The sequence below is a fragment of the Oncorhynchus keta genome, chromosome 4 (assembly GCF_023373465.1).
Source record: "Oncorhynchus keta strain PuntledgeMale-10-30-2019 chromosome 4, Oket_V2, whole genome shotgun sequence".
Lineage (NCBI taxonomy): Eukaryota > Metazoa > Chordata > Actinopteri > Salmoniformes > Salmonidae > Oncorhynchus > Oncorhynchus keta.
This window is the reverse complement of record NC_068424.1, coordinates 78171033-78193984: the sequence shown is the minus strand read 5'-3', so window position 1 is coordinate 78193984 and position 22952 is coordinate 78171033. Positions and strand designations below refer to the sequence as shown.

Sequence of the window (22952 nt, the reverse complement as noted above, 5' to 3'; positions counted from 1 at the left end):
GTTTTTATAATGCACAACAGATGTACATTGAAGTACAGATTCAACTTGTATTTTATAATATTACAATTATATTTGTAATGCATGTATTTATAACCCTTGGATAATGTATTTTCAATAAAGTGCTTTACATTCTCTACTGGTTGAAATGAAGTCAAATCAAATCAAATGTATTTATATAGCCCTTCATACATCAGCTGATATCTCAAAGTCCTGTTCAGAAATCCAGCCTAAAACCCCAAACAGCAACAGCAAGGCCAGGTGGACTGGGGACAGCAAGCAGTCATCATGTCAGGTAGTCCTGAGGCATGGTCCTAGGGCTCAGGTCCTCCGAGAGAGAAAGAAAGAGAGAATTAGAGAGAGCACACTTAAATTCACACAGGACACCGAATAGGATATCCTAGGACATCAATGGTTGACATACACTGTTGAAGTGTATAAATTGTAATAAATACAGGATATTGACACCAGTAAGATTGCACCTAAATCAACCATTTATCGGATCATCAAGAACTTCAAGGAGAGCGGTTCAATTGTTGTGAAGAAGGCTTCAGGGCGCCCAAGAATGTCCAGCAAACGCCAGGACGTCTCCTAAAGTTGATTCAGCTGCGGGATCAGGGCACCACCAGTACAGAGCTTGCTCATGAATGGCAGTAGGCAGGTGTGAGTGCATCTGCATGCACAGTGAGGCGAAGACTTTTGGAGGATGGCCTGGTGTCAAGAAGGGCAGCATAGAAGCCACTTCTCTACAGGAAAAACATCAGGGACAGACTGATATTCTGAAAAAGGTACAGGGATTGGACTGCTGAGGACTGGGGTAAAGTCCGTTTCTATAATGAATCCCCTTTCCGATTGTTTGGGGCATCTGGAAAAAAGCTTGTCCGGGGAAGACAAGGTGATCGCTACCATCAGTCCTGTGTCATGCCAACAGTACAGCATCCTGAGACCATTCATGTGTGGGGTTGCTTCTCAGCCAAGGGAGTGGGCTCACTCACAATTTTGCCCAAAAACACAGCCATGAATAAAGAATGGTACCAACACATCCTCCGAGAGGAACTTCTCCCAACCATCCAGGAACAGTTTGGAGACAAACAATGCCTTTCCAGCATGATGGAGCACCTTGCCATTAGGCAAAAGTGATAACTAAGTGGCTTGGGGAACAAAACATCGATATTTTGGGTCCATGGCCAGGAAACTCCCCAGACCTTAATCCCATTGAGAACTTGTGGTCAATCCTCAAGAGGCGGGTGGACAAACAAAAACCTACAAATTCTGACAAACTCCAAGCATTGATTATGCAAGAATGTGCTGCCATCAGTCAGGATGTGGCCCAGAAGTTAATTGACATCATGCCAGAGCGGATTGCAGAGGTCTTGAAAAATAATGGTCAACACTGCAAATATTGACTCTTTGCATCAACTTCATGTAAATTGTCAATAAAAGCCTTTGACACTTATGAAATGCTTGTAATTATACTTCAATATTCCAGAGTAACATCTGACAAAAATATCTAAAGACACTGAAGCAGCAAACTTTGTGGAAATTAATGTGTGTCATTCTCAAAACTTTTGGCCACGACTGTAGCTAGCTACATTATTTCATATGTCTGCATTGCATGGCAAATATCAACAAAGCAAGCTTACAAAATTGTACATTCAATTTGCAGTAAATAGTTTAGCTGGTTTTGCCGGTTGTTTCAGGAGTCCCTAAAACATTAAAACAACCAGAATTACAATTTCATACTCATGTCACAACACCCATAAAGCCAGCCGGCTATTGTTAGCTTGCTAAATCGCGATTTTCGTAAATTAACTTCATGATTAAAAAATATGCATAATCGTTTGTCTCCACATTAACATATTCTTATCAACTGTACATTTTATGCATGATTTGTTATGACCTTATAATCACTTACATTTGCTTCCATCCTAGTATATTTGTCAGCCATCTTCCCTGAAGAAAGTCTCCAGCCTTGGGTCGCACAGCTTCAAATTCATCATGGGAACCACTCGCTATGATTGGTCATCGCCCAGCGGTCGCCGCTGGTGATTATCACAAAGTGGGTAAAAGTTGTATCTTTTTCGCCACCTTCGCACCGCCCTCTCCGCGTTCCTTCCATTGAAATGAATGGGAAACTGTGTTTCACCGCGCGGCATCCTGTGCTAGTGTTTCATGCCCGTAAAAGAGAACCAAGGGAAGTCATGTTTTTTATTGGATAAACGGTCGTCTGAAAGTTCAAAATGCATTCTAAAGGTACAAATATGAAAGAAAATAACATTCTACCACATTGATAGACTTAATAATAAAAAGACAACCATGATCTTGAAGAGTAAGAACATTAAGCAAAGAACAGGAGGTTGGGTTCCAGAGTGTGATAGGAGGAGAGGGTAGGGGTAGGAGGAGAGGGTAGGGGTATAGGAGTGGGTAGGGGTATAGGAGAGGGTAGGGTAGGGGTATAGCAGAGGGTAGGGGTAGAGGTAGGAGGAGAGGGTAGAGGTAGGAGGATAGGGGTAGAGGTAGGAGGGTAGGGGTATAGCAGAGGATAGGGGTAGAGGTGGGAGGAGAGGATAGGGGTATAGCAGAGGATAGGGGTAGAGGTGGGAGGTAGGAGGATAGGGGTATAGCAGAGGATAGGGGTAGGAGGAGAGGAGGGGTACAGGAGGGTAGGGTAGGAGGAGAGGGAGGTATAGCAGAGGATAGGGGTAGAGGTGGGAGGAGAGGATAGGGGTATAGCAGAGGATAGGGGTAGGAGGAGAGGGTAGGGGTACAGGCAGGAGGAGAGGGTAGGGGTAGAGGTTGGAGGAGAGGAGGGTAGAGGTAGGAGGGGGATAGAGGTAGGAGAGGATAGGGGTAGGAGAGGGTAGGGGTATAGCAGAGGATAGGGGTAGGAGGAGAGGGTAGGGTAGAGGTAGGAGGAGAGGATAGGGTAGAGGTAGGAGGAGAGAGTAGGGGTACAGTCAAGGGTAGAGGTAGGAGGAGAGGGTAGGGGTAGAGGTTGGAGGAGAGGATAGAGGTAGGAGGAGAGGGGTATAGGAGAGGGTAGGGGTAGAGGTAGGAGGAGAGGATAGGGTAGAGGTAGGAGGAGAGGCGTATAGGAGAGGGTAGGGGTAGGAAGAGAGGATAGGGTAGAGGTAGGAGGAGAGGGGTACAGGGGGTAGGGGTATAGGAGAGGGTACAGGGGTGGGAGGAGAAGGGGCACAGGGGTGGGAGGAGATGGTATACTGTAGGTAGGGGCGAGCGTAGAGTATGGGGTTGTCACTATCCCTCTCATCACTGCCCCAGCTCCAGGAAGTTGGCCATGGGGTCGTCTTCCCTGGAGCGTTTCATCCTGAAGGCCTCCATCTCCTCCTCCGTGGGCTCCTTGATCTCCTGCAGGCTGTTGTACTTCCTCTTCCTCTCATCCACTTTCATCATCTCCTCTACCTGCTTTAGACGCATGTCCTCTGCAGCCAGGGCCTGGGGAGAGAGGGGGGTAGGGGGATGAGAGAGGGAGGTAGGGGGGTGAGAGAGGGAGGTAGGAGGATGAGAGAGGGAGGTAGGAGGATGAGAGAGGGAGGTAGGAGGATGAGAGAGGGAGGTAGGAGGATGAGAGAGGGGGTAGGGGGTGAGAGAGGGAGGTAGGGGGTGAGAGAGGGAGGTAGGGGGTGAGAGAGGGAGGTAGGGGGTGAGAGAGGGGGTAGTGGGTGAGAGAGGGGGTGAGAGAGGGAGGTAGGGGGTGAGAGTGGGAGGTAGGAGGATGAGAGAGGGGGGGTAGGGGGTGAGAGAGGGGGTAGGGGGTGAGAGAGGGAGGTAGGGGGTGAGAGAGGGAGGTAGGGGGTGAGAGAGGGAGGTAGGAGGATGAGAGAGGGGGTAGGGGGTGAGAGAGGGAGGTAGGAGGATGAGAGAGGGGGGTAGGGGGGTGAGATGTAGTCAGGTAGGTGTACACATAGGCAAAGGGAACTGACATGTCCATAAACACACAAGAATGCACATGAACATCAAAGCAATGAAGTCAAAGTTCACCTTGTTCAGTTTCTGTTTCTTCTTCTCCTCATCTTCCTCAGAGTCGCTGCTGTCTGAGCCGTGCTTTTTCTTCTTCTGCTTCTTCTTCTTCTTCTTCTTCTCTTTAAGTTTCTCCCTGTGCATCTCCAGTAGAGTCTTAGGCTCCTCCTCTTCCTCCTGCTCAAGTCCCTCCTCAAACGGAACACAGGCCGAGGAGCCCTATAAGGGGAGATACCCGTCAATCATCTAATCCGGGGGGAAAAAACTTCAGTGTTTATAATTGACATTACATGACTGATGATTAGTAGAACACGGACCGTAGTTTTGATGCCAGCCTCTCCGGTGCAGTAGCTCTGTTTGACCATGGAGTGGCAGCACTTGAAGCCCCAGCAGCCTTCTCTCCAGTACGACCCCCAGATACACTGCAAAGCAAAACCCCCCGTTAATTATGTGTAACCGATGTGAAATGGCTAGCTAGTTAGCGGTAGTGCACACTAATAGCGTTTCAAAATCGGTGACGTCACTCGCTCTGAGACCTTGAAGTAAGTTGTTCCCCCTTGCTCTGTAAGGGCCGTGGGCTTTTGTGGAGCGATGGGTAACGATGCTTCGTGGGTGTCAGTTGTTGATGTGTGCAGAGGGTCCCTGGTTCGAGCCCAGGTAGGGGCGGAAGCTATACTGTTACATATGCACATCTGAATAAATGCCACCTTAATACTGTCCTTTACTGTTTTTTTTAGTTGGCACAGTTGTCAAACACTTCAATTGTTATTGTCTGACAAAGTCATTCTAAAAACACCAGCACTACTCCACAAGGGAGCTGTTCAAGAACACTTCAAAAGGTTCCTGTCTAACCGGAGACCGTTCTGACTGTGCTCCTCCACGAGGGGGCTGCTCTCCAAAAGGTTCCTGTCTAACCGGAGACCGTTCTGACTGTGCTCCTCCACGAGGGGGCTGCTCTCCAAAAGGTTCCTGTCTAACCGGAGACCGTTCTGACTGTGCTCCTCCACGAGGGGGCTGCTCTCCAAAAGGTTCCTGTCTAACTGGAGACCGTTCTGACTGTGCTCCTCCACGAGGGGGCTGCTCTCCAAAAGGTTCCTGTCTAACCGGAGACCGTTCTGACTGTGCTCCTCCACGAGGGGGCTGCTCTCCAAAAGGTTCATGTCTAACCGGAGACCATTCTGACTGTGCTCCTCCACGAGGGGGCTGCTCTACAAGGGTTCCTGTCTAACCGGAGACCGTTCTGACTGTGCTCATCTCTACGGGGTTAGTCGGTTCTGGACGCCTCACCGCGTGGTTCTGGATGAGTACGTCCTCTTCGTATTTGGAGCGTGCCACGGCCTTCTCCTGTCCCTTCAGCACTGCACCGTGACGACTGTACTCCACGTAGTCCTCAGTCTGGGCCAGTAACAGCTCTCTGGGGGGGGCGTCCAGGTGCTCCTCACCCCCGTACTGAGACACACACACAGAAACACACAGGAGTAACAGTCAAAACACACAGGAGTAACAGTCAAAACACACAGGAGTAACAGCCAAAACACACAGGAGTAACAGCCAAAACACACAGGAGTAACAGCCAAAAAACACACAGGAGTAACAGCCAAAATACACAGGAGTAACAGTCAGAACACACAGGAGTAACAGTCAGAACACACAGGAGTAACAGTCAGAACACACAGGAGTAACAGTCAAAACACACAGGAGTAACAGCCAAAACACACAGGAGTAACAGTCAGAACACACAGGAGTAACAGTCAAAACACACAGGAGTAACAGTCAAAACACACAGGAGTAACAGTCAAAACACACAGGAGTAACAGCCAAAAAACACACAGGAGTAACAGCCAAAAAACACACAGGAGTAACAGCCAAAACACACAGGAGTAACAGTCAGAACACACACAGGAGTAACAGCCAAAACACACAGGAGTAACAGCCAAAAAACACACAGGAGTAACAGCCAAAACACACAGGAGTAACAGTCAGAACACACAGGAGTAACAGTCAGAACACACAGGAGTAACAGTCAGAACACACAGGAGTAACAGTCAGAACACACAGGAGTAACAGTCAGAACACACAGGAGTAACAGTCAGAACACACAGAAGTAACAGCCAGAACACACAGGAGTAACAGTCAAAACACACAGGAGTAACAGCCAAAACACACAGGAGTAACAGCCAGAACACACAGGAGTAACAGCCAGAACACACAGGAGTAACAGCCAGAACACACAGGAGTAACAGCCAAAACACACAGGAGTAACAGCCAGAACACACAGGAGTAACAGCCAGAACACACAGGAGTAACAGTCAAAACACACAGGAGTAACAGCCAGAACACACAGGAGTAACAGTCAGAACACACAGGAGTAACAGTCAAAACACACAGGAGTAACAGCCAGAACACACAGGAGTAACAGTCAAAACACACAGGAGTAACAGCCAGAACACACAGGAGTAACAGCCAGAACACACAGGAGTAACAGCCAAAACACACAGGAGTAACAGTCAAAACACACAGGAGTAACAGTCAGAACACACAGGAGTAACAGCCAGAACACACAGGAGTAACAGCCAAAACACACAGGAGTAACAGCCAAAACACACAGGAGGTAACAGCCAAAACACACAGGAGTAACAGTCAAAACACACAGGAGTAACAGCCAGAACACACAGGAGTAACAGTCAAAACACACAGGAGTAACAGCCAAAACACACACAGGAGTAACAGTCAAAACACACAGGAGTAACAGTCAGAACACACAGGAGTAACAGCCAAAACACACAGGAGTAACAGTCAGAACACACAGGAGTAACAGCCAAAACACACAGGAGTAACAGCCAAAACACACAGGAGTAACAGTCAGAACACACAGGAGTAACAGTTATTCAATGGGACCATCAACAAACAAACAAGAATGAAACCGTTATATCATTAACTAATGTATGACAGGGTTGGGGTCAATTCCAATTGAATTCACTCAAAGTGAATCATTTACATTGGAATTCAATTTGAATTTCAACTATCTTTAAGTTATAGAATTTAATTAGACGTGTTTGGACTGTTTGAGTTGGAATTGTAAAAACATTTAATCTTTGGAATTGAAATTCAATATTTGTACATATCCCAGTTAAAGGAGTACTTAGTTTCAAAAATGCACAGTAGGATTTGAAATCTTGAAATCATGTTTATTACATTGATGACACTTTTATGGGCTTTACAACGTTCTGTATGCAGTTTATCTTCATTGAAAATGAGGCTGGTGAGGATGGAGTGCAGTGTATTTATTCTGTACCTTATCCAGGATCGTCTCCTTCTGTTTGTCCTTGAAATCCTCCTTCTTGACCTTGAAGGACTGGTGCAGCAGCTCCAGCTTGGTGGGGTCGGCCTGGAGGTGCACCTCAGAGCCCTTATCATAGGCCTCCCACGCAAAGACTGGAGAGGTGGAGGAGATGAGGAGATGAGTGTGGAGGCGATGAGATGAGAGGAAGTGTGTTTAGTTCAATGCAATCCCTTTGCTAGACTAACTGTGAATAATATTGGCATTAGGATGTGCTCTCTAAGGATACCGTTTTATGAGCCTAATAAATGAGAATTGGGGAAATCTCCTGGGAAAATATTAACAAATAGGGTTTAATATGAATATACACTGGATGACCAAAAGTATGTGGACACCTGCTCGTCGAAACATCTCATTCCAAAATCACTGGCATTCATATGGAGTTGGTCCCCCGCTTTGCTGCTATAACAGCCTCCACTCTTCTGGGAAGGATTTCCACTAGATGTTGGAACGCATTTCCACTGCTCCAGAGTCCAACGTCGGTGAGCTTTACGCCACTCGATACTTGGCTTGCGCATGGTGATCTTAGGCTTGTGTGCTGTTACTCGGCCATGGAAACCCATTTCATGAAGCTCCCGACGAACAGTTCTCGTGCTGACGTTGCTTCCAGAGGCAGTTTGGAACTCAGTAGTGAGTATTGCAACCAAGGACAGACTATTTTTTACGTGTTACATGCTTCAGCACTCTGCGGTCCCGTTCTGTGAGCTCGTGTGGTCTACCACTTCAAGGCTGAGCCGTTGTTGCTCCTAGACGTTTCCACTTCATAATAACAGCACTTACAGTTGACCGGGGCTGCTCGAGCAGGGCAGAAATTTGACGAACTGACTTGTTGGAAAGCTGGCATCCTCTGACGGCTCTTCAGTAAGACCCTTCTATTGCCAATGTTTGTCTATGGAGATTGCTTGGCTGTGTGCTGAATGTTATACACCTGTCAGCAACGGGTGTGGCTGAAATAGCCGAATTCACACGTTTTAAGGGGTGTCCGCATACTTTTGCATATATAGTGTATGTAGAAACTGTTTGTCCAATAGAAATACCTCGATATAACTTCATTTTTGACAAAATGTTTAAATGTGTCAGTTTGTCACTTTGACGAGGTGGGATTAAAAACATGTTCAGTTACTTAAAGGGATAATTCTGGATTTGTGCAATGAAGCCCTTTATCTACTTCCCTGGAGTCAGACGACCGTGTGGATACCATTTTTGTCTATACGTGCAGTTTGAAGTTGCTAACTAGCGTTAGCTCAATGACTGGGATGTCTACGGGAACAGCTAGCATGACGCTAGTTAACATTGGCTCTCGAAACTACCTCTAGACTTCCTTCATACTGGACACAGACTTAGGAAGAATTTTTCCTTTGGTCTGCCGAGTACGCTTCGCAAGCGTCCCCGTACGTCTTGCGATGTTGGGTCTCTGCGTTTAGAAACTCAAGAGAGAACCCCGTTGGGTTGTTGGCAGGAAAGAGAGAATGTGTGACTCACGCTGTGTCTGTGCCATGGTGACGGTGTCTCCAGAGTAACGAACAAAGTTGTCTCCTGCGAACCCCACACTGCCAAATAAACACGACACAGACATTTAGGGAAGACAGTTAGGAGATCTCTCAGTGATGACAAAGCATTCTTTCCAGACACACAGTGAAAGAAAAGATAAGCATTTTCACTTCAGCATTCATGACACGTCTTTAGTGATTTTGAACATGTAATTACAAAATCATAACATGTGTTTTAAGACTCATGATATGGAATTAGAGATTCATGACAGTTAGACTGTTAGTTAAAGGAATAGTGACCCTTTATTCAGACACCATACTAGTGTTCTAATAGGGGGGTTTTCTCATTGGAGGTCATTAGCTAAATAGTGCTGAGAGATTAGTGCTTGTTAAGGTCGGTTTGGTTTTAAACAATAATCCCAGCTTTTCATTTCTCACATTAAATGCACTATGCATTATGTGGGTTTAATGCTGTAACAACACATAATAAAGTCCCCTGATGGTAGTGACTGCTCATTACTGCTTATCACTTATTTAACCATCATTTACCCACAAAAAAAAAACGTAAATATTTTTAGTAAACCTTAATTAACTCGGCAAGTCAGTTAAGAACAAATTCTTATTTACAACGACGGCCTACCCCGACCAAACCCCAAATGACGCTGGGACAATTGGCGCCGCCTTATGGGACTTCCAAACACGGCCGGTTGTGATACAGCCTGGAATCAAACCAGGGCTGTAGTGACGCCTCTAGACCGCTGCGCCACTCGGGGGCCCCCAGAGTTGTTGTGTATATTACATTTTATTTGAAGACTTTATTACTTAATTCCAAGTCATCATCACATTGACCTCAACACACACACACAAAATATCTAAATGGTATTCAAACAGTTTAACCAACTTTTGTCAATTTCTTTTAAACTGATAAAATAACCTACATGTTGGTTAGTCGCTCAGCACTATAGTTAAAGGAACCGTAACCTACTCTTCAGGAACCATGCCAGTGTTCTGGTAGGGGTTCTCTCTCATGGCTCGAGTCTTGGGGTCGTAGTAAGCCGAGTCTGGATCCAGATTTCTCAAGTACTACGGGGCGCAAAGTACACAAACGCACAAGTTAACAAATACTTCTTCATCAAAACTTGTCATAATTACAAATGTGGAACTTCTATGGGTGATGAGAGGAAGAACAGATGGAGATGCCCAATGTAGCAAGGCTCACAAAACACCTTCAACAGTTGTGACTGGACTCACCTTAGCGATATCTTCTCTGATACGCAGGTTTCTGACTGTGATTCGTCTCTTGGAGTCAAAGTTCTGTCCCGGCATGTCGATGTCATCAGCATACTTATCTTCATCTTCATCCTCACTGTTTTGCTCCTGTGTGCGTTCGCCATCATCCCACTTTCTTGAGGAGCTCTACAGGAAAACACAGAAGGGTAGATCAACACACGCCACCAGAAAACTGCCAAGCATATAGCATGCATTTACCTACTAGACTGATATTAACCAATCAACCAAATGCATTTTATTTCATTTTGGATAATGTGCCAATGACCAATGTTTAATGGAGTATTTGCAGTCTTCAGCAACATATTTAGTGTGTAGAATAATCAGTGATATTCAACAAAAGAAAGAAAATCTGATGGCTTACTGCTTGGTCCGTGAGTTTCCCTGAAGCCAACTCCTCATGGAGTTTCTGAGATTTCAGTGTTTGTTTGGCCTGGTCTACTTTGGCGTACTCCTCCACAATACGCATGTGATCCTCAGGGTCGTAGCCGTTCCAGCGGTCCCTCTTCCCATCGTAGTCCAGATCCAGAGAGATCTGGCTGTGTTCGTCGGGGGCCATGCCGTTACCTGTGAACTTTGCCCCCACCTTTCTGGGCCGCTGAAAAGGGGTAAGGGTAGGGATGGATGGATATATGGATTGGTAGATAGTCAGATGTGGAGCATCATCATTGATTCCAAACCAAGCACATAATACTCTGGCTACATCCAAACGGCACCCTATTCCCTATTTTGTACACTACTTTTATAAAGGCAATAGGATGCCACTTGGGTTGCAGACAATAAAACTAAATGTGGTAAGCACCTCCAAGCAGTCCTTCTTCTTGTGTGTCATGGCACCGCAGTTATCACAAGCTCCCTTCCTGAACTTGGTGCTGATGGCTTTCTGCAGACAGATACAGGGTCAGGGATCAGGCATACATTTAAATATTTAGAAAGGAAGACAACTGAACTCAGCTCGTGGCTTTAATTGTTACATGCACAACAGTATTTATTGTAGTTCAGGCTTTACAATGGAAGACCGATGAATTAAAACACTGAATCTGCTCACCTCTTGCACACCTCTCTTGTACCACTCCTCGATGGAGGAGAACTGTTGTTGCCTCTCCTCCTGGGGCCTCTGGTGCTTTAAGGTGGGTCTCTTAGAGGGGTCGATGTACCAGGGCACTGAGGAGATGTACTGGGGAATGTGAGGGTTGATGTCCCTGGAAACAAGAGGAAGAACAATTAGTCAGCCCACTATGCTTCTACAAAAGGAGGGCCCACTGGTTTCTTCTGTGCGGAATGGTGACTAGCTAGCCCAAAGGACTGGAAAACATGGAGGATTTTCACATCTTGTCACAGGTTGCTTGCATGCATTGAATTATTCTTCTGGCCGTTTACCCACCCCACTCTGATGTGAACTGGTCCAGCTAATTTGACTTACTTTCCCTCTTCATCTACCTCAGCAGGAGCATTTCCCAGTTTTCTCTGCTCCTCTAACTCCTTCTTCTTCCTCCAATCCTCTCTGGTCATCTTCTTCGGTTCTTCCAGACCCACCACCCCATCGGCGCTGGTCGCAGCCGTCGCTGCCTCTTCTTCCTCCGGCATGATTACCGTGATGGGGTCACTGGCTGGGAGTGCACACGACACAAAGCTAGATCAGTCACTTAGCTACTATTAAACGAATACGTGGTTTTCATAAAATGCTGCATATTTCTGTAGGGATATGTGGCTGATGGTGTAGCTAGCTGGCTTTAAGTTACTGACAAAAACAAAGGTTTTCAACACGCTGGCCGGCTGGTTAGCTAACTTTGTTGCATCCCTATGCATAATTCAAGTAAGCGACGATGGTCTGACAAAAAATCGACCATACAACTCACTCTGATTAAATGCATGTTTCGCTTACCTTGACAGGATCACCAAAATTAGATAAGTTTAGAGACGTAGACTGGAATCGTGGCTTTCGACTTGTGTTTACAACATGAACGTCGCCATTTCACAAACCCGGAAGTAACGTCATGTACTGGCAGAGCGGAAGAGGAAAAGAGATTCTATGATTTCCAAATTTGTGGCTATTGATGATATTTGCGTTTTCTGTGAAAAAGGTGAGAATCTGTCTCACTTGTTCTTTGAATGTAAACCTGTGTCCGAATTTTGGAAAAATCTTGCTAAGTACTTATTTACCATTATGAACACTGCCTATAATTTTAACATAAAATATATAATATGTTATAAAATGATTGTTCATTTTTGTATTCTTGTTGCCAAATACTTTATACACAAACAAAAATTCCAAAATTCTATACCAAAATTATAAATTTTTCTGATTGAATTGAATTATCTTATTAAAACACTAACCCTAGTGAATAACAAAATGAATAACATCTTCATGAATCATTATAATAAGATATTTTCAGAGTGAATATAATTGCACTTCAATTGTTTATTTTTTGTATTTTATTTATATTTTTTTGTATGTTTGAGCATTGTTAATACCTGTGTTTGGTTTGCTAGACATGTTTGATGTAGCAATGTAAGTTGATTTTTGTATTATGAATAAAATACATTTATTATTATTATTATTTTGAAATAATAATACCAACAAAAAAAAAGTTATAAAATAAAAAAGTTTTTAAAAAAAAACTTTAAAAAAAGAGAGGCCCACGGTCGAAAATCTGTCTCTCTCCAGCAGCTGGCATTTTTTCCCCGACCAAGGAAGGAGTTTTGTATTGAGGTCGAATTTGGTCATCAAAAAAATGAAAGCCTTATTTACTACGTGAGGTTTATTTGATCGAACGCTACGGTCACAAGACGCAGGCCTCCTAATTGTCCCTAGAATTTCTAAGCAAACAGCTGGAGGCAGGGCTTTCTCCTATAGAGCTCCATTTTTATGGAATGTTCTGCCTACCCATGTGAGAGACGCAAACTCGGTCTCAACCTTTAAGTCTTTACTGAAGACTCATCTATTCAGTGGGTCATATGATTGAGTGTCGTCTGGTCCAGGTGTGTGAACGGAAAGGCTCTGGAGCAACGAACCGCCCTTGCTGTCTCTGCCTGGCCGGTTCCCCTCTTTCCACTGGGATTACAGGGGCTGAGTCACTGGCTTACTAGTGCTCTTTCATACCGTCCCTAGGAGGGGTGCGTCACTTGAGTGGGTTGAGTCACTGACGTGATCTTCCTGTCTGGGTTGGCGCCCCCCCTTGGGTTGTGCCGTGGCAGAGATCTTTGTGGGCTATACTCGGCCTTGTCTCAGGATGGTAAGTTGGTGGTTGAAGATATCCCTCTAGTGGTGTGGGGTCTGTGCTTTGGCAAAGTGGGTGGGGTTATATCCTTCCTGTTTGGCCCTGTCCGGGGGTATCATTGGATGGGGCCACAGTGTCTCCTGACCCCTCCTGTCTCAGCCTCCAGTATTTATGCTGCAGTAGTTTATGTGTCAGGGGGCTAGGGTCCGTTTGTTATATCTGGAGGTCTTCTGTCCTATCCGGTGTCCTGTGTGAATTTAAGTATGCTCTCTCTAATTCTCTCTTTCTTTCTCTCTCTTGGAGGACCTGAGCCCTAGGACCATGCCTCAGTACTACCTGGCATGATGACTCCTTGCTGTTCCCAGTCCACCTGGCCGTGCTGCTGCTCCAGTTTCAACTGTTCTGGCTGTGATTATTATTATTTGACCATGCTGGTCATTTATGAACATTTGAACATCTTGGCCATGTTCTGTTATAATCTCCACCCGGCACAGCCAGAAGAGGACTGGCCACCCCACATAGCCTGGTTCCTCTCTAGGTTTCGGCCTTATTAGGGAGTTTTTCCTAGCCACCGTGCTTCTACACTGCATTGCTTGCTGTTTGGGGTTTTAGGCTGGGTTTCTGTACAGCACTTTGAGATATCAACTGATGTACGAAGGGCTATATAAATAAATTTGATCAAATAGAAGTTTCGTATTAAATAAAAAAGTTTTTACAATTGTACCGATATAAGTAGAACGCGTGACATCCCGGCAACTTTGAGAAAAAACACACTTTATTTCCGCGTTGTCCCCAGATGGCTATACATATTCATGATATGAGGCTATAGTAGCATAGCATTTCTCCCCATTGAATACATGCGGTTGACGTCAACAGCCGTAATCGAATTCTAAAATATGCATTCAAATGAGATGTCTCCACCAATACAAAGAAAGGATAGGGGGAGCTAGACAGCACGTCCTGTTGCTTCATTTACAACGACTCCCATTGTTAGGGCGGAGATCTGCATCTTGTCAGTATATCTATCATCGTTGCGCTGAGCCAGTTGTATAACCATGACTTGTTCGCCACCGAGTGGAACGTTTATGACACGTCTCCTTTGATTAATTTCATAATCATTGTAAAATAAGGTAATAAGTAAATATTCTTTAAGAAGTGGACAACTGGTGAGTGATTTAAAAAAATGACAAGAACAACATTTTCTATTGTAAAACTTTACTTATAATATTTATTATACACAAAGGAGTACAGTACAGTTCAGTTCATTTCATGAGTCTTCTCTATATGGCATCAATAAACATATCCCCCGTTTCTTCAGAAAATCTATGGTTGTGTTTCAGTTCTCTCTAAAAAAAAACAGGAGGGGCCAGAGAACTCTTCGAAGTAGACCTGTTGGCATAAACATCATCACAAAACACACAATGGAAAAAAAATAAAAACATTAGAAAAAAAGATAATATTGGTTTGAGAAATACAAAACTAGCCAACAAAAAAAAACATCTATTTATCTGCCCCAGATGGTCAAGGGTGAGGCAGAAAGATTTGGTGTTGACACATTGATGGGCAAGCCATGTAAAAATGGTAGTGCTTCTGTTTGGGAATTCAGTACATCATTTTTCTCATTTAGTTGATATGTGTTGGACCCAATTTATTGTTTTAAAAGGCTGAATATTATATATTTTAAGGCCAATTGTCCAGTGATTCTCATAGTTGACATTCTAATTCTAAACATCAATTTAACCAATTCTAAAATTCATGAAAATGTAGCAAATTGTTCTTATTTCAAAAACGTTGAATGAGACTCATGGGAAGGATGGTTATTTCATGGAATTTAACATTACCAGCAACCAAATAAAATGGACCCGTGTGTTTGTGCATTGGAAGTGTGCTGCTACATGTTTGAATGCAGAACATATACAGCAGAACATTACACAAAAGTTATGAACTGAACGTCTCAGAACAACCTTTCTAAAATGTACAGAGGTTTCAGGACAGGTCACAGCTTCAGAGTGATGGATAAACCACCCTGTTGGAAAAGCTGCCCGATGAATCAACATTAGTTATGACAGAGAACATGAGACATTCTGCTTGGCTCTTCAGTTAACTGACTTTTAGTGATACAAGCAACCAGCCTTCCAGCCAGACGATGAAGGCTGTACTGATGAGTCTATACTAAGGGTTTTTTGTTAAAATGGTTTACAGCACCACAACACTCAATTCAGAGGTATAAAACTCTACTTTAAAAAGTCTAAAAGCACTGTTCTTTAGGCCATGAGTTAATACATGACTAGTATTGCTTGATTCTATAACAGCAGACACGTGCGTGCACTCAAACATACATCACTTTCACTCAAAATATACATTGTGTCAGCTCCCAAACAGACAATAGACATTCTCCTGCCAGATGTGACTGTTGAATGACCTGTGATGGAATCATAGAACTAGAATGTGTTTCATTTCCTTCTAATTCTGTGGATGGAACAGTAACAGGAACAGTAACAAGCCATAAATGAAGGTCAAAACATTGATGTGCGCACAACTAACAGGAGTGATGTTCTGAACTCTTGGAATGTTTGTTTGTCCAGCCATAAACATCTTAATGTAATGAACAAACAATCTGTGATTTTATCAACAATCTTTTGCAGTAGACAAAAAGGGTTTTCTTCACCGTTCACGAGAGATAAACTTTAGATTTCAACATTGGGTTGATTTGTAACAATGTTATAAGTCCAAACCAGTAGTTGGTTATGGCTTTTTAAAATCAGTGATCATATCGTTGATTATTCTTGATAACTGGTCGAGCTCCTAAATCTAACGCCATGGTTACACTGACCCTGCGCGTGTTGATTTTGTCTATTCGAACTAGGACGTCATGACACACAGGTTAAAATAACAAAACCAACTGTGATCCAACTATATTCATTAGGGGCCAGGTTGAAACACACATGTAACATTCATGGACAATAAGCTAGATAGCTGTTAGCAGTTTGTCCTGGGAGATGAACAGTGGGTTGTTATTTTACCTGATCATTTTGTAAAAAAGAAAAAGAAAATGTAACCTTTATTTAACTAGGCAAGTCAGTTAAGAACAAATTCTTATTTACAATGATGGCCTACACCGGCCGAACCCGGACGATGCTGGGCCAATTGTGCGCCGCCCTATGGAACTCCCAATCATGGCTGGATGTGATACAGACTGGATTGGAACCAGGGTCTGTAGTGACGCCTCTAGCACTGAGATGCAGTGCCTCAGACCGCTGCACCAGGGTGTCTGTAGTGACGCCTCTAGCACTGAGACGCAGTGCCTCAGACTGCTGCACCACTCGGGAGCCCATGCATGTGGTCCCATTGTTAGCTGTGTGTCGCTCCATTCCAACCAATAATCCACAGATAAAAAGGGAAACCTAGCTGTCTTTGATTAACATCTCCAGGTTTCTCCTTTCAAGCAACCATGTTGGGTTGTATCTTCATGGAAACCAAAAAGGATATGAGAGATGTGGGACTTGGAGCGCATCGAGTGTCTCAAATATAACCAAGTTCTATTTTAGAGTTAGGAATCAAAGAGGTTAGTTGCCGTGTGTAAGCAGTGTGGATGAAATGCCTGAATAACATGTATTTGTATTTAGCAACATGGCCGATCTAGGCAGGTTGTGGCTGAGTGAGGTTGCCCATCCTGTTTTGTTTTCCAATTGAAAAAAAAAAAAAAGCAAGAACAAAAATGTAAACAACTTTTTTGAGAGGAAGAAAAACAGCACCAGACACTAATAACATATCAACGGAAGGACCAGAGGCTGACCAGAGCAGACACTAATAACATATCAACAGAAGGACCAGAGGCTGACCAGAGCAGTCCTCCCAGCCCATTAGCACCACTTCTTATCCCTTACACAACGTTAGTCCAGTCCAGTCCACACTGTGTTATGATGTGCTGTGCTGGGGATAGGAAGGCTATGCAGTATGAACACAAAGGCAGCTTCGCAATTCACTTGGTACCACCAGGACAATCTCTCTCTCTGTCTTTCTCTCTCTGTCTCTCATTGTCTGTCCATCTGAATGTCACTCTAGTGAGATGAGAGCGAGAAACAGTATTTTCGTAGAGATGGATAGATCTAAGAAGGAATGGAAGACAAGGGGGAGGGATGAAAACGGAGTTCATTTCTCTTCGTCCTCCACCCTCCCCCACTCCTCCTCCTCTCCCTCTACCTCCCCCTCATCGTCTGGCTCCTCCTCCATGTAGTCCCCCCAGGTATCATACACATCTCCCCCTTCCTCCTCCTCTTCTCCTAGTCCGCCTTCATACTGCTCATCTTCTTCCTCCTCCTCCTCCTCAAATACCTCCATTGCCTCTTCCTCCTCGTCCTCACCTTCCTCATCCTCCTCCTCTTCTTCCTCTCCTTCTTCCTCCTCCGCGTCCTCTTCTATCCCACCCACCTGTCCGTCTTCCAGCTCTCCATCCTCCTCCTCTTTCTCGTCCTTGTAGGAGGAGGGGGGAGAAGGAGGGGAGAAGTGCAGTATTTGACTATCAGACATGTAGGGACTGCTAGGGGGTCCGTATGAGAAAGTGTTGGAGGTCTGGGAGGTGTTGAGGAACAGGCTCCCTGTAGGGGGCAGTAGCGAGTCCTGGGCCAGGCCTGGGGCAACTGTGGAGGGGATAGAACCAGCAGTGGTGGAACCAGGCCTGGGTGGGACCTGACCCTGGGGGTGCGTGAGGAGGTGGGGGAGAGGCATGCCCCCAGGAGGTACGTACTCCCTGATCTCCCCGGGTTCCAGGGGCTCGGGTCCACAGGGGTCGTGATCGTTGCAGGCGAGCCGCCCGTCTATCTTAGAGATGAAGAGCAAGCCCTCACGGTGTTGCGTGCAGAAGGAGCTGGGACACATCTCACAGAAGGAGGCTGCCTCATGACCGCAGATGTCACACTGGTGCCAGGGACACTCCCAACGGCCTTAGAATACAGACACAGAATCACTGCTACAGCAGAGATCACCAGACACATTCATGTAGTACAGATCCTTACAATCCTTCAGGAAACTCCAGCTTTGAGGTTTGAACAAAAGCTAAAACTACTACTACAATTTATTTCCTTCTCCGATTAACTAAATCAATCTAAACCACTGGGCACAATCTGGTTGAATCAACATTGTTTCATCGTAATTTATTAGCTTATTGTGACGTGGAATCTACGTAGAAAATACATTGGATTTGAAAAAAGTAGTCCATGAAAAATGTTGTTTTCAGGGTGAAATTTCATCCACAGGATTATGTCATCATGGTAACCACATTTCAACATAGACAAACCTTGTATAAAATATGTTGAATTTGTACCTTTTAAAAAACAATGTCAGCTCTTCAACGTTATATCAACCATCCAAAGAAAAAAAACTATAGGCCCGGCAGCACCTCCTACTGGAGAATTGTTTTATCTACAGCCTCCTTTTGGTTTCTCATCCAGGGTTTTAACCAAACCCAGCTATGTTATTTGTCACTCACTATTACCAATGTGCTATCGTGAGAATGAGCTTAGAAAGATCTACACTTAAAAACTAAATAGATTCACTGTTGCTATTGAAGTTATTCCAAACGGTAGGTTTAACAGAGCAAATTAAATGTGGCCATTATCACTATATCCTCAATGATACTATTTAGGACTGTATAGCATTAGGGAAGTCATCAACAGACATTGTTTAAATTCAACCAAGAATTCAACTAAAAATAGACTATACAAAAGGCATGGTGTTTCAAGACCTGTTGATTTAATATTTAATGATATTTAGTGATGATGAATTGTGTTTGGTTGTCAACGGAACCAAATAGCAACATTTGAAGGAGATGTACAGTGCATTTGGAAAATATTACAGCCTTATTCTACAATTTATTAAATTAATCTAGACACAATACCCTATAACGACAAAGCAAAAACAGTTTATTTAGCAACTGTATAAATCAAATTAAAATGAAATACCTTATTTACATACATATTCAGACCCTTTGCTATGAGACTCGAAATTGAGCTCAGGTGCATCCTGTTTCCATTGATCATCCTTGAGATGTTTCATGACATGATTTGGAAAGGCACTTCCCTGTCCATATAAGGCCCCACAGTTGACAGTGCATGTCAGAGCCATAACCAAGCCATGAGGTTGAAGGAATTGTCCTTAGAGCTCCAAGACAGGATTGTGTCAAAGCACAGTTCTGGGGAAGGGGAGCAAAAAATCTCTGCAGTATTGAAGGTCCCCAAAAACACAGTGGCCTCCATCATTCTTAAATGGAAGATGTTTGGAACCCCCAAGACTCTTCCAAGACCTGGCCGCCGGCCAAACTAAGCAATCAGGGGAGAAGGGCCTTGGTTAGGGAGGTGACCAAGAACCCGATGGTCACTGTGACAGAGCTCCAGAGTTCCTCTGTCGAGATGGGAGAACTCTTTCTCTGCAACACTCCACCAACCAGGCCTTTATGGTAGAGTGGCCAGACGGAAGCCACTCCTCAGTAAAAGGCATATGACAGCCTGCTTGGAGTTTCCCAAAAGGCACCTAAATGACTCTCAGACCATGAGAAACAAGATTCTCTGGTCTGATGAAACCAAGATTGAAACCCTTGTCCTAAATGCCAAGTGTCACGTCTGCAGGAAACCTATCACCATCCCTACGGTGAAGGATGGTGGTGGCAGCATCATTCTGTGGGTATGTTTTTCAGCAGCAGGGACCGGGAGACTAGTCAGGATTGAGGGAAGATGAACTGAGCAAAGTACAGAGATTGTTGATGAAAACCTGCTCCAGAGTGCTCATGAGCTCAGACTGTGGCGAAGGTTCATTTTCCAACAAGATAACGACCCTATAAGCACACAGCCAAGACAATGCAGGAGTGGCGTCAGAACAAGTCTCTGAATGTCCTCCAGTGGCCCAGCCAGAGCCTGAACTTGAAACCGATCTAACATCTCTGGAGAGACCTGATAATAGCTGTGCAGCAACGCTCCCCATCCAACCTGACAGAGCTTGAGAGGATCTGCAGAGAAGAATGGGAGAAACTCCCCAAATACAGGCGTGCCAAACCTGTAGCATCATACCCAAGAAGACTCGAGGCTGAGCTTGAGAGGATCTAGAGAAGGGTCTAAATACTTACGGAGATGTGATATCAGATTTTTACTTGTAATACATTGCACTGTTTTTGCTTTGTCATTATGGGGTATTGTGATGTCATTATGGGGTATTGTGATGTCATTATGGGGTATTGTGTGTAGATTGAGGATTTCTATTTATTTAATACATTTTAGAATACGGCTGTAATGTCACAAAATGTGGAAAAAGTCAAGGGGTCTAAATCACTTCCAATTGCACCGTCTTCTGCTTAGATTTTTCCATCTGTGCCACTGATTTAGTCTGGCTGTAATTCCAGTTTGTCTACAAATTAACAGTTGAAATGTGGGATTCCGATCTCCATGGCAATCAAAAATCTAAGTTAAAGAATTAAACCAGACTAAGTCTGTGGTACAGATGGAACTATCCAAGCTGAAGATAAATCTCCTTCAAATGTTGATATTTGGTTGCGTTGACAACCAAACACATTTCAATATAATTTTTGCAATACAATAAATAGCCTATTAACTTGTCGACAAGTAAACAAATTATATGTTGGATTCAAGTCTCCAATTCAATCAAAAATAAAAGTTAAAGAATGGGATACGTCCGTGGCTCAGATGTATCTTCTGCTTGGAATGTTCCATCTCCTTCAAATGTTGATATTTGGTTGAGATGACAACCAAACACAATTTAATATTAGGCCTACTTTTGTAACACAGTATAGCCTGAAGTTAAAGACATGCTCCGGTAAGTATTTTTTAAACCTCACACTTCGGGCTGGATGTGTCAATGTGTAGTTCATACATGCATAATCTATTAATTAACTGCGAAATCCCATTTTCCCTACATTTACCCTCACTTGGGCCAGCCCCCTAGCAATTCGAGTATCAGCCAAATATCTCCAGCCCCTCGCCATTGGAGTGACAGATAGCGAGACCCACATACAGTAGAGCGAGAGAACAACGACATGGTGCGCATATCTGCACATTTGAAACATAGTACGCAAATTGTTTGGGGCCCACTTTTGGATCGTGGCCGCCAAGTTCAAAAACTACTGGCTAAAGAGTAATCAAAAGTACCGGAGAATCTCTTTAAGGCTAATGGAAAACAAATAAATAATTCTACCTTAAACCGAGTAACACATTCATGGCCACATTTTAAGGTTACTGTAACTATCATCTTCTTACGTAATCTTATAAGGTGTGCATGTCCCAGGTAGCATGCATAGGTCATCGCAGGGCTGTGGAGATCGTCACAATACCTGTCGTAAAACTGACCAGAATCTCAAAAAGCATTGGTCACTGCACTATGTACTTTTAATGCAATCTTAAGTGTAATCCAGGTGATTTGGTTGTGCTATTACATGAAGCACAGTGATGACACAATCATATTTTATGTTCATTTATACATCTGACATTTGATCTTTTCTGGGCTTTTAAATGGTTGAAAGTGCAATGATAGACATTTGGGTGACAACTCAACCAAAAACCAGACATTGTTTTTCCATTGGAATTCAATTGTACTTTTAGATGGTCGACACCATAGTGATAGTTTGAAATGTATGTAATTCTGTCCTTGAGCTGGTCTTGTTGTGTATCACGTCATGTATCGTGTTCTGTGTGAACCCCAGGAAGAGTAGCTACTGCTTTTGCAACAGCTAATGGGGATCCTAATAAAATACCAAATAGGAAATTCAACTAACTTTTGACTGTCTTTTTGAGTGGCTGAATATACAGTCGGTGGTAATGTCATCGATCCAACCTCTCAACCAAATATTACCCAATTATTCATGTTGAAATGATGCTGTGTGCCCAGTGGGAAGTCCCCCCCCCCCCATGTCCAAATCCGTTGCTGATGAATTCTAAGGACAAAATCATCTATAGACAACAGCCTCTTAGCCAAGTCCCATTCATAATCACACATAATATAACAGACATTTTGGGTCAAAGAGCCTTCATGGGGGAGGTGGTTTCTCGCCCCTTCACTCACCTGCAGGTCTCTTGGCCAGGTTGAGACAGTCTGCGTGGTAGACCTTGGGACATCCTGTCTTCTTACAGGACACGATCTGTCCTCCGTCCCCACAGCTGAAACACTCGTCCTCCCTCTCCTTCGTCACCTCCTGCTGAGGCTTCCTCTTCACCAGAACCTTCTTCTTGCCCTCCTTTAGTTCCCTTCCTTCCCGTGCTTTAGATGGCTGGTTCTGGGAGACAAGACACACGCACACACAGGTCATTACTTTAGACTGCTATATTCCCCAGTCTACCTTTAGACTGCTATATTCCCCAGTCTACCTTTAGACTGCTATGTTCCCCAGTCTACCTTTAGACTGCTATATTCCCCAGTCTACCTTTAGACTGCTATATTCCCCAGTCTACCTTTAGACTGCTATATTCCCCAGTCTGCCTTTAGACTGCTATATTCCCCAGTCTACCTTTAGACTGCTATATTCCCCAGTCTACCTTTAGACTGCTATATTCCCCAGTCTACCTTTAGACTGCTATATTCCCCAGTCTACCTTTAGACTGCTATATTCCCCAGTCTACCTTTAGACTGCTATATTCC

General features: G+C 44.1%; 2 protein-coding genes and 1 long non-coding RNA gene across 4 annotated transcripts in view; 1 reads left to right on the top strand and 2 right to left on the bottom strand.

Annotated features, from left to right (window-relative positions):
• Nucleotides 1-206: 206 nt before the first annotated feature.
• On the top strand, nucleotides 207-3116 carry LOC127929018 (uncharacterized). Of its 2 annotated transcripts, none has more exons than XR_008133222.1 (3): nucleotides 207-2409; nucleotides 2682-2792; nucleotides 2906-2951. It is a non-coding gene; the product is annotated as an uncharacterized LOC127929018 (long non-coding RNA). The 2 variants fall into 2 exon arrangements; XR_008133223.1 differs by lacking the exons at nucleotides 207-2409; nucleotides 2906-2951 and adding exons at nucleotides 2457-2601; nucleotides 3049-3116 and having other exon boundaries at nucleotides 2688-2792.
• A 46-nt stretch (nucleotides 3117-3162) lies between these two features.
• Nucleotides 3163-12129, bottom strand: slu7 (SLU7 homolog, splicing factor). Its single transcript, XM_052516650.1, has 13 exons — nucleotides 11981-12129; nucleotides 11519-11705; nucleotides 11144-11297; nucleotides 10898-10978; nucleotides 10460-10693; nucleotides 10060-10224; nucleotides 9794-9891; nucleotides 8801-8868; nucleotides 7274-7413; nucleotides 5266-5427; nucleotides 4296-4400; nucleotides 4000-4197; nucleotides 3163-3453 (listed from the first exon to the last, which is right to left on the bottom strand). Exons 2-13 carry the CDS (start codon nucleotides 11680-11682, stop codon nucleotides 3268-3270), a joined length of 1755 nt encoding a protein of 584 aa, XP_052372610.1. The 5' UTR covers nucleotides 11683-11705; nucleotides 11981-12129; the 3' UTR covers nucleotides 3163-3267.
• A 2385-nt stretch (nucleotides 12130-14514) lies between these two features.
• Nucleotides 14515-22952, bottom strand: part of LOC118384071 (histone-lysine N-methyltransferase, H3 lysine-36 specific-like) — a 103583-nt gene continuing 95145 nt past the window's right edge. The window contains 2 exon segments of the mRNA XM_052518274.1: nucleotides 14515-18259; nucleotides 22380-22590. Coding sequence (XP_052374234.1) covers nucleotides 17469-18259; nucleotides 22380-22590 — 1002 coding nt within the window. The 3' untranslated portion in view covers nucleotides 14515-17468.